This window comes from Ovis aries, chromosome 6, assembly GCF_016772045.2.
Source record: "Ovis aries strain OAR_USU_Benz2616 breed Rambouillet chromosome 6, ARS-UI_Ramb_v3.0, whole genome shotgun sequence".
NCBI lineage: Eukaryota > Metazoa > Chordata > Mammalia > Artiodactyla > Bovidae > Ovis > Ovis aries.
In genome coordinates this window covers 92017216-92034649 of record NC_056059.1, presented here as the reverse complement: position 1 = coordinate 92034649, position 17434 = coordinate 92017216, and the positions used below count along the sequence as shown (strand labels likewise).

General features: G+C 39.2%; 1 protein-coding gene across 30 annotated transcripts in view; it reads left to right on the top strand.

Annotated features, from left to right (window-relative positions):
* Positions 1-17434, top strand: part of CCDC158 (coiled-coil domain containing 158) — a 78429-nt gene that overhangs the window by 2485 nt on the left and 58510 nt on the right. For 16 of the 30 annotated variants that reach the window (XM_060417295.1, XM_060417294.1, XM_060417286.1 and 13 more), the window contains exons 2-6: positions 3125-3167; positions 8653-8723; positions 8958-9140; positions 12190-12333; positions 16501-16718. In XM_060417295.1, the coding sequence (XP_060273278.1) occupies positions 12264-12333; positions 16501-16718 (288 nt within the window). In that variant the 5' untranslated portion in view covers positions 3125-3167; positions 8653-8723; positions 8958-9140; positions 12190-12263. Of the gene's footprint in view, positions 1-3124; positions 3168-8652; positions 8724-8907; positions 9141-12189; positions 12334-16500; positions 16719-17434 lie in introns of all 30 variants that reach the window. The other 14 variants (XM_060417287.1, XM_060417284.1, XM_060417268.1 and 11 more) reach the window with 4 other exon arrangements.

Genomic DNA, 17434 nt, shown 5'->3' with positions numbered 1-17434 from the left:
TAAAATTCATCAATGTTAAGTATAAAATCCAATGATTTTTGTTAAGTCACCATGATTCCGTTTTAGAACATTTCCATCACCCAAAAAAAGATCACTTGTACCCGTTGGTAGTCAGTCTCCATTCCCAACCCCAGCACCAATCTGTTTTTGATCACTGGCCTACTTTAGAGTTAAGGTTTTAATTCCTCTGCAGGGACTACTCCAGTGGCTTCAAAACTGACCACTGCTTCTACTCAGCATATTTCCCACCCAGCCGCTGGAAGATCATATGCCTCTGGTTAAAATGCTCCAGTGGCTTTCTGTTGCAATTAGAATAAACCTCCAAGTCCTTAGTGTAGCTTTTTCAAGTTCCCATGAACTCTACAACCAGCCAACCTCAGCAGCAACTTCTCAAGATAATTTAGGAAAGGAACTCCTAAAAAGCACGGTTTCTGTGGACACAGTACACAGCCGGCTGTCTGTAAGCAGACCTCCCGTTCTCCCCGGTCTATGTGCAGGCTCCCCTAGCCTCCTCCCTGGCAGTCAGTGAACACGTAGTCTTTCTTATCTCCAGACCTTTGCCCGTGGTACTTCCCCTTAGGATCATCCCCAGTCCTCTGCAAAGCTGACTCTGTCATTCAGCTCACATGTCACTTCAGGAAGTCCTTCCCTGACCTACTAAGTAGCCTCAACTCCTCAACTCTGTATGTTACTACTCTACTGTCCTCATCATTGCACTTGACCACTCTCCAAAATTATATTTTTGATTTATTTTGTTAATGTCTGTCTCTGTTAGAATATAAGATCCACAAGGGCAGAAACTTGATCAGTCATGATCTTACGAAAGCTCTGTCTATAGTATTTACAGAGGCACTATTCATAGTGGCAATACGCTGTAAACCATCAAAATGCTACTAACAGCAGTTAATAATTACCAGAGGCTTACTGTGTACCAGGCCCCGTGCTAAGTGTTTTATATGCATGGATGATTTAATTAAATTTTACTACTTTTGATGTGGGAAGAGTGAGGAAAGCATGTCCTCCAAATACAGTTCCCCACATTAAATTATATCTTTCAGAGGTATTGGGTAGTGTTCTTTCCCTTATTATTAGAACGTTGATTTTAAGGCTGGATCAGTGTACCTTCCTGCCAGCTCCATAGTTTTGAACCTCTTTCTCCACTTCTCTGAAAACCAAACTGGAGACGGGTTTTCAGGGAAGAAAGGAGGAAGAAAAAGAGTGTAAATAAAGGAGGGTCCTGAAAGAGGAGGGCATACTCAGGACACAGCTCTGAATGGACAGTGTGTGTCAGGAGAGTGAAGATGAAGGAGATGAGGCTGAGAGGTTGGTTAGGCCAGATCGTAAAGGCTTTGAGGGCTAGTCTTAGTTTAAGCTGTTGTATTTGAGCAAGTTGTGGCAGAATAGCTCTGATGTTAAAGGAAGATTGTAAGAAACTGAAACTTAGGAGGACCATTGTGAGGAATTTTGTAGCAGGTCTAGTAAGAGTTGGTTAAAGCATGAAAGAATACAACTTAACTTAACTTAAGCTGCATGTGCCAGGATTCCTTCCTTGTAACTTAGGACCACATTTAAGTCTCCTTCACTGAGTTAAAAGGTATTACTCAACAGAAGGTGGAGTTTGAATAAATAACAGATGAAGACACTGAAATGTCTGACTTGGAAAGCTGGCTTTATGGTATCACTATCTGAGAGCATCCTAGGAAATAGGTTAGGTAGGAATGCAAAGAGACCAGATTTGGGATAAAGATGAATCTAGAGCCCCCTCAATTTTTTTAACAACAAAGCATGAAATTTTCTGGAAGCAGTGGAATTATCCCTGTCTGGCTTTGCTGACTGGAATCACCTGTGAGAAGTCATTGTATTTGGGGTCATCTTTTTGCTGAAGTTTCTCCATACGAAATCATAGAATGAAAAAAAAAAAAAAAAAAAGAAATCATAGAATGTCCAGATTGGAGAAGATTTTACGATTCTTCTAGCTCAACACTCTGCCAAGAGAGGAAAGCCAGTGGCGGTTATCATTCCAACAAATGCTCATCCATTTTCAGCTTGAACACCTCACGAGGAGGTCCACTGTGTATATATTGAAGGTGCTCCAGTTTTTAGAATGTCCCTCTCTGCTCTGAGCTAGAACCTGTCTCCCTTTACTTCTGTCCGTTAGTCCCCATTCTGCACATAGAATGTCATCATTCTTTTTTTCATTTGAGATTAAATGATATATAACATTAAGTTAGTTTCAGGTTACTACATTATGATTTAATATTTGTGTTGTCATTCATTTTTCCAGTAAGGCAGCTGCTCACTTAGATTCCACTGAGATATTCCGAAATTCCTATTTTTCTCAGCTACATTGCTTAAGATTTATAGAACTATTGCTAATTTATAGGTAGAATTTCCTCTACTCAGTAACTTTTCTAACCAAGCGCAGGAGCTGTTACCTCGTCAGAGCATCTCCAAGCAGTGAAAAGCAGTTTAGGGGATCTATTTAAGTTAGTTTGGAAGTACCCAGAGAAAGGTTGGAAATGTAGATAATGGGCCTGTTGGTTTACTTGCTGCCTTATCTTGATCATGTCAATGAGACCTGTACAACAAGATTAGCGTTAGACCAACAGAGAGCATGGACTTCCGTGGTGGCTCAGATGGTAAAGAATCCACCTGCAATGCAGGAGACCTGGCTTCAGGCCTTGGGGTGGGAAGATCCCCTGGAAGAGGACATGGCAACCCACTCCAGTATTCTTGCCTGGAGAATCCCGTGGACAGAGGGGCCTGGCGGGCTACAGTCCCTGGGGTCACAAAGAGTCAGAAACGACTGAGCGACTAAGCACAGCAAAGTAGGGCGCATATAGCTGAACATGTTCTGTTGTATAAACTTAGTGTAGATAAGTGCCACAGGTGCCGTTTGAAGTGCTATAAATGTCAAATGTCAATACTTTCATATACAAGATAAACCCAAAGGAAGAATTCAAACTTTTGTTGTTGCTATTGTATGTATGTGTTTTAGGTGTTGTTAAGATCTTAAATGATGAAAATGAACTTGCAAGTTGAACTTTTTGAAAATAATAAATTTTAGATAATGAAGTAGTATATATATTAATAAGCAGATTTTAAAATATTTTCTGTTTTTCAGGTGTTAATAGGATAAGTGAAAATAAGAATATCCAGATTTTAAGGTATTTCTTATTTTGCTTTGGGTTATACTTAAGAATTGTGACTAAATAAAACTGATAACACTAATTTATTATATCTGCAACTAATTTTAGAGCCTGAGGTCTTAAGCTTGATCATATGCCTAGGCTAGAATATCTAATATCATAAAGTTATAAGGGGTTTATCTCTGTGGTTTTCAAACTCTGCTCAGTGGAGCCTTCTGTATTCCATAAAGGTATTTGGAGGGCAGAGAGGAGGGTGTGTAGTCAGGTGTCTGAAGATTCAACGAAAGGCTTCCACTCCTTAAAAAAAGTTTGGAAGACACACCCCTAACCTCATTTAGTAATGGTAGGAATTGAAGCTCAGAGATGTGAATAGATTTGCCTATGCTTTCACAGGTGACCAAAGGCAGAATTACGATTCTAAGTTTTGTTTTTCTTCTGGGCTGCCTCCTTCCAAAACGGTCTCATATACTGGTGATATAGAATCTTATGTAACTTAATTCTCTATTACATTATAATGGCCCCTCTGTTTACTCAGTGCATTCTGAACCCACTTTTTTTTCCTTTAGAGGACATATATGAAATGTACCTTCTTTCTAGATAAACAGAAAGATATGGCCATTTATTATGAGGAAATGAGCTGGTATACACTGCTTAAATTTCAAAAACAGTATTCTTGGTTTACTATTCCATTATGTAGTGCTAGTTTCCTATAGATTGAGGCAACAGGATAGTAAGTCTGATGAGTTATCTCAGGTAATTCTTATTCTTTTGCGGTATATACTCTGTATCTATCTTACAGTCTTACAGAGGTTAAATACTGTTCTCAAGGTCACATAGGTGGTAGATCACAGAGCTAGAATTTGAACCCATGAGTGATGTGAAGTTAGTAGTGAGAACAATAACTTAGGCAATATAGGTTTATTGAGCAATAACTGCTCTCTTCATTGTGTTTCTCAGACTGTACTGGCCCGGACATGTGATACATGGATTAGTCTTAGTCTTCCCTGGTGGCTCAGATGGTAAAGAGTCTTCCTGCAATACAAGAGACCTGGGTTCAATCCCTGGGTTTGGACGATTCCCCTGGAGAAAGAAATGGCAACACACTCCAGTACTCTTGCCTGGAGAATCCCATGGACAGAGGAGCCTGGCAGAGTATAGTCCATGGGGTTTCAAAGAGTCAGATATGACTGACTGACTAACACACTAGAGTACCTTAGGATTTCCTGGGAAAACATACCTGCAGACTGGTTCTGCAAGAGTATGGACCAGCTTTATAAAATCACCAATCTCAGGCTTCTGTGAAAGGTAGCACCCTAAGGGCTTGAGTCATTAATTGATGAATCCAGCAATCTAAATGTAACATACATTGTAAGTGAAAGTGAAAGTTGCTCAGTCTTGTCCAACTCTTTGTGATCCCATGGACTATACAGTCCATGGAATTCTCCAGGCCAGAATATTGGAGTGGGTAGCCTTTCCCTTCTCCAGGGGATCTCCCTGGCCCAGGAATCAAACCGGGGTCTCCTGCATTGCAGGTGGATTCTTTACCAACTAAGCTATCAGGGAAGCCCTTGAAGTAATCTTTCCAAATGAAAATAGATCATGGATTCTGAATCAGCTTACTATGGAGACAGTCACATTCTATCACAGTCACAGGAGAGGGCTACCTGGCATAGCCATACAGAAAGAAATCAAGGTGAGGACTGGTCACTTTAGGCAAAGTATAGGTGTACAGTCACCACAGCTTTTGGAAGCCAAGGAGAAGAGGTGAAAACCCAGGAGATAGTTTTAAGTCCCTTAGCTCAGATGTGTAACAAAAACTAAAGCCTGTAACCTTCTTTTCCTCCAAAAGTCCTCATTTTGTGGTCTTTGGTCTCTTTTTAAGGCCTTTTCTGCAACATTCTAACAACAAGAGTAGAATCTTTACCTAGCTATTATTTGTCAGAAGTTTAGGCTTCTTTCAGTGTGAACCTGATCATAATTTTAAACCAGGCAGAATTGTTCTTAATAAATCTTGGGCATACTAGAAGAGGCCAAGATCTCATCTGTGTGCTTTTCTCAGAGGTTTAAATCAAACACATGTTTGATTTTGTTCATGTTTTGATCCGCAAATCGACAAAGTGCAGCATTTTCAGTTTCATGACTTACTGAGACAAAAAAAAAAAAATCTTTTTCCAGAAATCCTTAGTAATTTAATAAGTTTTATGCCTGAATATAGGAATAAGGTTACAATTCTTACAATGCAATGAAAATAAATACTGAATGATTTGACCAGTTCAATGATTTGATCAGTCTAAAACAGTGAAAATCTAGATTACAAATAATTTTTAAAAGACATTTCATTACTCTAAGGTATATACATAAAATAACTAACAGCATTGGCAGGTAGACGTACCTGTTGTGCTTATCTTGCTCGTAGATTCTGTTTCTTTCTTGATAGCCCAAAGTCCGCTTTCAAGCAGAGTGGATTAGTGTATGATCTCCTAATCCTGGGCTTTGATTCCGCCTGCCCTACTCATTCCTTCATGCTTTGGATCTATATCTAATTTATGATAATTACGTTACTCAATAATTTACATTTTCTTACCTTTATCATCCTGAAGAATCCCCAAATATATCATTTTAATATGTAAGCAAAGTTAAACAGCAAACATTCATGATAAAATTTGTTTAAATGAGAGGTGTTTTTCTTTTCCCCCCCAAATAGCAATTTTTTCTATTTAGAACATTTAAATTGCCTGGCAATCTTGAGTAACATTCCATTTGTTATAATTCTTTATGGAATGTTTCCCTTAATGTTTCCCTGCCACTTATTTCCTGAAAATGATAGTACAAATGTATTAAGGTAGAATTCAATCATTGTTTTGACAGATGTCACCTCAGTAATCTAAAAGGCAAAACTGTAAGTGTAATAAAAACGAATTCTGTTCAACAGCAAAATTCTTTTTAGCTCAGAAGTGTTTAAAAATAACTTTTAACACAATGCTTACATTATAAAAATGATGAGAAGTATGTGTAATATTCCTCTTTCTACCATTTTGATCGTTCTTACCTACATCTATTTTTTTAATATAAATTTATTTATTTTAATTGGAGGTTAATTACTTTACAATATTTTTTAAAGAATTAGGGTTCAGATTCATTAATGTGATCTATTGTTTTTCTGTTTTCTTAATTTCTGCTTCTATCTTTATTATGTCCTACCATGTGCTTTTGTTATATTCCCCCCTCCCTTTTTGTATTAGAAATCTTTTTGTGTTACAGATCTAATTCACTTATTTTCATGTTGTTTTTTTTTAATTAAAATAGGTGTTTAAGGCTGGGAATTTTCTTTTTTGCATTGCTTTAATGTATCTCAGATTCTGATATGTAGTGCTTTCATTGTCATTTTTTTAGAAATTTAAAAATTTCTGTTTATATTTCTCTTATCACATAAGAGTTATTTAATACAAAGCCTTTTAATTTTTAAGTGGAAAGGCTTTTTTGCTTTGGGGGTTTTACTTTTACTTTCTCATATTACATTGTGACCAGAGGGGGATGTTTGTCATTTCTGTTTATGGAAGCTGATAATCAATTATTTGTGTCCTAGAGTATGATTAAGTTTTGTGAATATTCTATGTGTGAATATTATATTCTATGTGTACTTGACAGGAAGGTGTTTTCTCTATTATTAAAATATAGTATTCAATGTATATCCACAAAGTCTGCCTTAGTGATTATTGCTAAATCTTTTATATTCATACTTATTTTTTGGCTGCTTGATCTATCTCATGCTGAGTGATGTGTTAAAGCCTGTCATTATTACTGTTTCTAGTTCTTATTGCATTTCCTGTAATTTATGTTTTATCTAAATGATTGCTGTGTAAAATGGTACATAGAGTCAGAGGCAGAGAAGGCAATGGCACCCCACTCCAGTACTCTTGCCTGGAGAATCCCATGGACAGAGGAGCCTGGCTAAGAGTTGGACATGACTGAGTGACTTCACTTTCACTTTTCACTTTCGTGCATTGGAGAAGGAAATGGCAATCCACTCCAGTGTTCTTGCCTGGAGAATCCCAGGGACAGGAGAGCCTGGTGGGCTGCTGTCTATGGGGTTGCACAGAGTCGGGCACGACTGAAGCGACTTAGCAGCAGTAGCAGAGTCAGAGGCATTATATTGTTATTGTGGGATGAAGCTTTTAACTTAAATGCCCTTGGTCCTCTTTGGCTTGAAGACTGTTTGGTCTGGTTATCAGGATTTTAACCTATGCTTTTTTTAAAAAAAAATATATTGATGTATGTTTGATTTATAGTGTTGTCTTAATTTCTGCTGTATAGCAAAATTATACATATATATTCATATTCTTTTCTATTATGGCTTATTACAGGGTATTGAATATAGTTCCTTGTGCTATACAATAGGACCTTGTTGTTTATCCATTGAATATATAATAGTGTGCATCTGCTAATCCCAAACTCCCAGTCCTTCCCTCCCAGTGCTCTTCCCCTTGGCCACTGTGAGCCTGTTCTCTATTTCTGTGAGTCTGTTTCTGTTTCATTGATATGCTCATCTGTGTAATATTTTAGATTTGACATATAAGTGATATCATATGGTATTTGTCTTTTTCTTTCTGACTTACTTTGCTTACTATGATAATCTCTAGGTCCATTCATGTTGCTGCAAATGGTATTAAATTGTATACACACACACACACACACACACACATCCATTTATCTGTCAGTGGACATTTAAGTTGTTTCCATGTCTTGGCTACTGTAAATAGTGCTGCTGTGAACACAGGGGTGCTCATCTCTTTTTGAATTAGTTTTGTCTAGGTATATGCTACTCTAATTTTTTGAGGACCCTTCATACTGTTTTTTATAATGGCTGTACCAATATACATTCCCACCATCAGTGTAAAAAGGTTCCCTTTTCTTTGCATCCTCTCCAGCATTTATTATTTGTAGACTTTTTATTGATGGCTATTCTGATTGGTGTGTAGTGGTATCTCATTGTAGTTTTTATTTGTAAATCTCTAATAATTAGTGATGAACATCTTTTCATATGCCTGTTGGCCATCTGTATGTCTTCTTTGGAGAAATGTCTATTTAGGTCTTCTGCCCATTTTTTGATTGGGTTGTTTGCTTTTTTGTTATTGAGTTGTATGAGCTCTTTGTATATTTTGAAAATTAATCCTTTGTCAGCCACATCATTTGCAAATAATTTCTCCCAGTCTGTAGGTTGTCTTTTCATTCTGTTTATAGTTTCATTTGCTATGCAAAAGCTTATAAGTTTGATTAGGGCCCAGTTGTTTATTTTTGCTTTTATTTCTATTGCTTTGGGAGATTAACCTAAGAAAACATTGGTATGACTTTTATTAGAAATATTTTATATACGTTCTCGTCTAGGAGTTTTATGGGGTCATGTCTTATATTTAAGTCTTTCATTTTGAGTTTACTTTTGTATATAGTATGAGGATGTTTTCTAACTTCATTGATTTACATGCCGTTGTCTAACTTTTTTCAGCACCACTTGCTGAAGAGACTTTTTCCGATTTTATAGTCTTGCCTCCTTTGTCAAAGATTAATTGACCATAGGTGAGTGGGCTTATTTCTGGGCTCTCTGTTCTGTACCATTGATCCATATGCCTGTGGTGGGAGTTGCGGGGGGGGGGGGGGGGGGGAGGGCAGCCAGTACCATGCTGTTTTGACTACTGTACCTTTGTAATATTGTCTGAAGTCTGGGAGGGGTATGCCTCCTGCTTTGTTTTATTTTCCTCAGGATTTCTTTGGCAGTTCTGGGTCTTTTATGGTTCTATATCCATTCTGAAGGAGATCAGCCCTGGAATTTCTTTGGAAGGACTGATGCTAAAGCTGAAACTCCAGTACTTTGGCCACCTCATGTGAAGAGTTGACTCATTGGAAAAGACTCCGATGCTGGGAGGGATTGGGGGCAGGAGGAGAAGGGGACGACGGAGGATGAGATGGCTGGATGGCATCACTGACTCTATGGACGTGAGTCTGAGTGAACTCCGGGAGTTGGTGATGACAGGGAGGCCTGGTGTGCTGCGATTCATGGGGTCGCAAAGAGTCGGACACAACTGAGCGACTGAACAGAACTGATACATTTGGAATTATTTGTCCTAGTTCTGTGAAAAATGCCAGGGTAATTTTAATGGGGATCACATTAAGTCTGCAGATTGGTTTGGATAGTATGGACACCCCATGCTTTCTTATTGCATTCATTTACCTAGCAGATCATGGTGTTGAATTTTTTCAGCACAGAGTTGAATTTTTTTTAAGAGCTAATTTGAAGTTTCTTTAAATATTCAAGTCCCTTCAGACTTACTGACATGACTGTTGTGTTGGCCTAAATTCTGTCTCATTGTTATTACATTATTATCTTGTGGTGTAATTACTGTGTGTATTATATTAATGTGTTTATTTGGTGTTTCTTCTTTTTTAAAAAAAAATTCTTCTGGCATTTAAGATTTTTGGAGAAGGCAATGGCAACCCACTCCAGTACTCTTGCCTGGAAAATCCCATAGACGGAGGAGCCTGGTAGGCTGCAGTCCATGGGGTTGCTAGGAGTCGGACACGACTGGGGGACTTCACTTTCACTTTTCACTTTCATGCGTTGGAGAAGGAAATGGCAACCCACTCCAGTGTTCTTGCCTGGAGAATCCCAGGGATGGAGGAGCCCGGTGGGCTGCCGTCTCTGGGGTCGCACAGATTCGGACACGACTGAAGCGACTTAGCAGCAGTTGTTCCCTTTGCCTTAATGCTTTCTATACTACACCCATAACCCCTTCAACATTTTTTCTTGTTTAGCCTTTTGCTTTTTGTCCATTTTAAATGGTACCTTTTACAACCAGTGGCCCTCTATTTCCCTTTTATTCTCTCTTCCCGTCTTTAGTTGTATCTGTTTTCTATTGTCACACATATAATATTTATATATTATTTTTCAGTGCCATTACCCTCCTCTTATTTTAGTCTCAGCTCTACAATTGAATATTTAAAATGTTCACATAAATCTTTTTTTCAGTGTTCCCAGTCATCTTTTTTTTTTTTTTTTTAAATAGTCCTCCCTTTTCCCAAGTTTTATTTTGAAAAATTTAAAACCTCTGGAAAAAGCAAAGATTTACACCAGCTGTTACCGTGTTGCCACATTTGCTGGTCATCTATCGGTTGGATGAAGCCTCACTCCCTCTGGCCGGTTGCTCAGAAGGGGCACTTATGTACAGTGTTCTGGCACATTCAAAACTCCTTTTCCATGCCTTTGTATCTTTTGATCTTGGCTGGATATAATAGGCTTGGTTTGTACTTTCTTTTTCCTTATATTTCTTGAAAATGCTGGTCTTCTGTTGTCTTGCTTTGTATGTTGTTTTTGAATAATCTGATGCCATTCTAATCTTTTTGCCTTTATAAATTACTTCATCTTTTTTTGCCTGAAGGCCCTAAGGATTTTTTTCATAATCTTTAACATCTTAATATTGTTTCAATAGGATGTATTTCAAAGTTAATCATTCTTGGCTGATTTTCCTTAGTATCAAAAGATGTATAGATTTGGATCTTCCTTTATTTCTAGGAAGCTTCCTTGGGTTACAGTTTTAAATAATAGTTCCATTTCATTTTTTGGACTTTTTTTCTTCAGGGACACCAATTATATTCAACCTCCTTTGCCTGTCATCCGTTTCTTTCACTTCCTCTCCAACCCTTTTTTCTTCTTTATCTCAACTTTCATCCTCTTGGTTGTTTTCCAGACTTCCTTCAATGCCTTTGTTAAGTTTACACTGCAGTTTATTCTCTGGTCTTTGTAATTTGGTCTTCATTTCTGATATAATTTTGTGTTTTTCTTCTCTCGCTTTCCTTACTTTGGTCAACTCTCATTTCATTTCTTCCTGATGACTGGCTTGTTTTCTTTGTTTCTTGTCCACTTCCGTTCTTACACTTTACAATTCTTATTCAAGGGTGACTTTTCATTATTCCCAGATGCTTGTTTGAGAATATTCAGTTCAGCTTGAAGTGCTGTGTTACAGCTTTCTTTGAGTTCATGTTCATGTTTGTTGTTGGGGAGGGTTCGGTGGACTTTTCATGAGCAGAAAAGATGTTATCCACATTTTCTGATACTTTGTGGAAGTTTTGTATGGATGTGATCTATTTTTAACTATTTCTGTTTGTTTAGTGGACAGGACTATTGGTCTGAGAGAGCAGTCTTCCTGCGTTCTCTTTTATGGATGGTGGGGGATGTTAGGTGGGAGGGGCAGAAGGAGCACTGGCATGTCTTGCTTCTTTTTGCTTCTGCTGGTTCCTAAAATTTCCCCTCGCATTTCCTTCTTCCCTTTACGGCCACATCTCCAGGGGAGCCCATGTGCTTTTATTTATTTATTTATTTGTTGTTGTTGTTGTTGTTGATTTCATGGATATTCAGAGGATAAGGAGAAGATTTGGAATCAGGCCTCTACCAGTGTTCTTCAAACCCCAAAGTCCCCTCTTGGCCTAATCTAAACTTACGAGCACTGTTTGCTGTCCAAGAAGTTTTTACTATTTATTGTGCTCAGTCACTCAGTTGTGTCCAGCTGTTTGTGACCCCATGGACTGTAGCCCACCAGGCTCCCCTGTCATGGGATTTTCCAGGAAAGAATACTGGAATGAGTTGCCATGCCCTCCTCCATTACCTTTTATTAATGATTTCTAATTTGAATTTCTAATTGTGACTTTTTACTGAGGAAGTGCCTTCTTTCATTATTTGACAATGTAACTGATGAGAGAGACATAAGAAGAGAAAAAAGTCTGCCCCAGATCAGAGTGCTAATAATCGTAGTGATTAAAAGTGTATCTTATTTTGGGTTATCTTTAATAAACCACTTGGCCATTAAAATCAATAAGTTTTACAATAAAATTCTGTTCACTTATTAATTTTATGTAATAATATTTCTGTATAAATATTTCCCTGGTGAAAACCTGTTGTTAAATTTCAAATGTGAATATAGTCATTTCCTCCTCTGTAAACTATTTTCACATAGTACCTTATTAACAAAGACTAAATCCCTGTCTTTTATAGATAAGAACTCAAAGAACTAAATAGGGAAGCATTCATATTTCAAGATCTCTAAGAAGAGGTAGCAAATATTTAATATGGAACAAAAACCTTGTGAACCCAAAAATGAACATCTTTTATCAAGCAGTGGCATCCCATCCAATGCAGGTATGTGTTTTTTATAAAACAAAAATGGGAGAAAATTAGAACTAAGCAGCCTTCATAATATTCATTCAAGCCGCTGTTTTTTAGTATGTTTTGGTTTAACTGTGCAGGGTACAGACCTTGTTCATGAATGTTTACCAGATTATTTATAATTCTGCTTTATAAGGAAGAAGTTGTTTAATCTTTTAAAAATAGCATGTCTATTTTTTAGCATGTGTTTACATTATTTTCTGGTTTGAAGACTGTTTCCATGTTGAGGCACTTCCGCACATGCCGTTTCTCTAAATGCCTTCTCTTCCTTGTTCTGCTCCAGGCCCCAATTCTGCATTGTTTTGACTTCTTTTCCCTTACACCTCTCCCTGCCACATCCAGTCAAGCACAACATCCTGCTTTCTCTAGTATCAGAAATGTCTCTTGAATGCATTTTACCTCTCCATTCCCATGGCTACTGTTCTAGTTCAGGCCTCCCATCGACTGATGAAAATTACGTCAGTCAGCAGACAGAAGACATAAACAGGTGGAATAAATAAGCGGCACTTAATACAGGGAATTGATAACGCAGGTGTTGGAAGAGCCAAAAAGGTTCATGGGAGATGAGAGAGTGCAGAGATCAACCACAGCAGGAAGCTGCTACCAGCTTCTGGGCCAAAAGGACTCTGAGAATAGGAACTGCTATAAGGCTTGGGTAGAAGCAGGAGCTGGAACCACGGACTGGGCTGCCTGCTGAAGACGGACCCACCACTCACTGCCAGAAGCCCATCTGAAGCAGGAGAGAGGAGAGTCCCTCAGGTCTCCCCGCCTCCGGCCTTCTGGTCTTTTGCCAGCACCTTCCATTGCGAACCTACCAGGAAACACACTGGGAATGGGGTATTGGAAGGATGGTCTCCACAGCACATGGCAGGAGAGGGGCTTTCTGGCAGTCAGGCAGGTGACTATACAGCCCTGCCTGCTTCCCTTCATGTCTCTCGTCTGAAAGAACGCGGCCAGAGTTCAGTCTGGATTACAGGCCTGCTGTTCCACTGTCTGCTTACAGACTCTCATCTTCAATGCTTATTCTGTAAAAGCTTCTGCTCCTTAGGATGCTCATGCCATTGGCACCTCCATCGTACTGGACCCATCCGCCCTGCTCATTCCCCTCGCTCACCTCGCCACCCGCACGATATCCCTCAGCCAGTGGGGGCATGGGCGCTTAGCTGCTGGACTGTCGCTCCCGCCCCAGGCACACCATCATCCTGCAGTGTCATTGTCCTCATGGATGATCCATCTAAGGTCTCAGACGCATGGCCTCTCTACTCTAGTTACTCAGTTATTTTGATCTGTACAGAAAAGGCAAAGGAGAAAAGGAAAGGTATACCCATTTGAATGCCGAGTTCCAAAGAATTCCAGAGAGAGAGAAGAAAGCCTTCCTCAGTGATCAATGCAAAGAAATACAGGAAAACAATAGAATGGAAAAGACTACAGATCTCTTCAAGAAAATTAGAGATACCAAGGGAACATTTCATGCAAAGATGGGCACAATAAAGGACAGAAGTTGTGTGGACCTAACAGAAGCAGAAGATATTAAGAAGAGGTGGCAGCAATACACAGAAGAACTATACAAAAAAGATCTTAATGACCCAGATAATCATGATGGTGTGATCACTCACCTAGAGTCAGGCATCCTGGAATGTGAAGTCAAGTGGTTAGGAAGTATCACTAGCTACAAACAAAGCTAGTGGAGGTGATGGAATTCTAGTTGAGCTATTTCAGATCCTGAAAGATGATGCTATGAAAGTGCTGTGCTCAATATGCCAGCAAATTTGGAAAACTCAGCAGTGGCCACAAACTGAAAAAGATCAGTTTTCATTCCAGTCCCAAAGAAAGGCAATGCCCAAAAATGTTCAAACTACCATACAGTTGCACTCATCTCACATGGTAGCAAAGTTATGCTCAAAATTCTCCAAGCCAGGCTTCAATAGTACGGGAACCAAGAATTTCCAGATGTTCAAACTGGATTTAGAAAAGGTAGAGGAACCAGAGATCAAATTGCCAACATCCGTTGGGGCGTAGAAAAAGCAAGAGAGTTTCAGAAAAACATCTATTTCTGCTTTATTGACTATACCAAAGCCATTGACTACGTGGATCACAGCAAACTGTGGAAAATTCTTAAAGAGATGGGAATACCAGACCACCTGACCTGCCTCCTGAGATCTCTGTATGCAGGTCAAGAAGCAACAGTTAGAACCAGACATGGAACAACGGACTGGTTGCAAATTGGGAAAGGAGTATGTCAAGGCTGTATATTGTCAGCTTGCTTATTTAGCTTATGTGCAGAGTATCATGCAAAATGCCAGGCTGGATAAAGCACACACTGGAATCAAGATTGCCGGGAGAAGTATCAATAACCTCAGATAAAAAAAAATAATAATAACCTCAGATAGGCAGATTACACCACCCTTAGGGCAGAAAGCAAAGAGGAATTAAAGAGCCTCTTGATGAAAGTGAAAGAGGAGAGTGAAAAAGTTGGCTTAAAGCTCAACATTCAAAAAACTAAGATCATGGCATCCGGTCCCATCACTTCATAGCCAATAGATGGGGAAACAGTGAGACTTTATTTTGGGAGCTCCAAAATCACTGCCGATGGTGACTGCAGCCGTGAAAATTAAAAGACGCTTGCTCCTTGGAAGAAAAGCTATGACCAACCTGCTGCTGCTGCTGCTAAGTCGCTTCAGTCTTGTCCGACTCTGTGCAACCCCAGAGATGGCAGCCCACCAGGCTCCCCCATCCCTGGGATTCTCTAGGCAAGAATACTGAAGTGGGTTGCCATTTCCTTCTCCAATGCATGAAAGTGAAAAGTCAAAATGAAGTTGTTCAGTCGTGTCCGACTCTTAGCGACCCCATGGACTGCAGCCTACCAGGCTCCTCCATCCATGGGATTTTCCAGGCAAGAGTACTGGAGTGGAGTGCCATTGCCTTCTCCAACCTAGACAGCATATTAAAAAGCAGAAACATTACTTTGTCAACAAAGGTCTGTCTGGTCAAGGCTATGGTTTTTCCAGTGGTCCTGTATGGATGTGAGAGTTGGACCATAAAACTGAGCACCAAATAATTGATGCTTTTGAACTGTGGTGTTGGAGAAGACTCTTGAGAGTCCCTTGGACTGAAAGGAGATCCACCCAGTCCATCCTAAAGGAAATCAATCCTAAATATTCATTGGAAGGACTGATGCTGAAGCTGAAGCTCCAATACTTTGGCCACCTGAATGGAAGAACTGACTCCTTGGAAAAGACCCTGATACTGGGAAAGATTGAAAGCAGGAGGCAAAGGGGACAACAGAGGATGAGATGGTTAAATGGTATCACTGACTTGATGGACATGATTTTGAGCAAACTGCGGGAGTTGGTGATGGACAGAGAAGCCTGGTGTGCTGCAGTTCTTGTGGTCTCAAAGAGTTGGTCACGACTAAGCGACTGAACTGCTAACAGCTACTCACTTTGCTATCTTGGATCTTATTGCCAAGAACAGTTGGGCTTCTGGAATCCAGCCTGCTAACTTCTAGCACTCTCACTCTCTTATTCCTACAATACTTATTTTTTTCTGCCTGATAAAGGTAGTGGTTCTTAATTGTAACTCACACTGTACTTTTCCTGTTCCACCAAACCTGGAATCAGCCGTTTGCTAAGGAGCCCTGGTTCCTTTTAGTAGGAAATAGTAATCACACACCAGGATCTCGTGTGCCTATTGCTGGTGAAGTAACACTGTGTCTGGGAGTGTTCAGTATCTGAAAACTTGGAATTAGATTTTTTGTTTTTTAAGTTCATACTGAAAACTCAAATTCAGATACAGTACCATAGAGTTACTACATAAACTAGTTACCATACATACTAGTTACTTCATACATACTGAGTTACAATACAGGCTAGTTACTTCATAGTCATAGATGCTTCAAGGCTCATTCAATGCAAGTATCACTTGATCACTAGCAAGTAAAACTGCCGCCTTCTTCCTATCCTGCTCCTCCTATTTATCTTGTACCCTTCTCTCTCAGAGCGACTATCACTTGTCTCTTTTCCCCATGAGACCTTGAGCTCCTTCAGGGTTCAGTAAGGGCATCAGCTGGGATAATTGTTCACCACAAAATGATTTTATTATTCAGTTAATTAATTGGCTAATTAAGTCTTTAATATTTAGGTTCTTCAAGTCCATTTTTTATGTCGTCTATTCGTGGAGCAATAATTGAAAACACATCTTCAACTGGGACTATAACACAAATTCCTTTTTTCCCTAAATATGAAGTGGAACTTGATTCTCACAGAAAAGTCATTCCTTACCCTGGAAAGGAACACATTGAGCGTGTTTTGGAAGAATATTCACATCAAGTCAAAGATTTGCAGAGAAGACTAAATGAAGTGAGTTGCAAATTGATTCTTTTGCTGTGCTCTTGGTGTAATCTTAGTGAAACTTGGATAGCTCAAAGTGTTATGCTTAATGACATTCAGCTATAATTATAATTAATAATTGGTTCAAGCCTGCTGTGCTGCTATCATGATAGCAAGTTTTTCTTTTCAAAGCAGTGGTAGGGGATTGGATTTTAGATGTGTGTGTATACGTGACAGCTGAATAGTGTTTAGAAATTAATCCATAAAAACTTCAAGTGGACCTTATGTAGAATCAAGCTGGATTTAGTCAGCTTTACAACTGCATGTTGGATCTGAGCAGTCTATAGCTTAGAGTCAAACTTACACAGATGCCTTTGTAATCTAATCTAATCTAATCTTTTCCCTGTGCATTTTAGCCTCTTCTGCTACCTGCTTCTTATATATATATCCTCCATTCTAGCAGTATCAAGCCACCTGCTCTTCCCTAGATGTACCTACAATTCTAGACCCTCATGCTTTTGCCCAGATCATTCCCCCTTCTCTGACTGTCTGCCTGGCAGTTCTTGCTCTCAATCAAGACTGAGCTCAAGCATTTTTCTCTGAAAACTTTCCTCTAGACACGGGTAGGCGTGATCTCCTCTGTACAGTTATTACTCCTTGTGCACACGTCTGTTGTGGTGTTTAGTGCTTTTTATTGTATCCACCAGTGCATTGTTCTGTCTCATCAGTTAAGAATTCTACAAGTT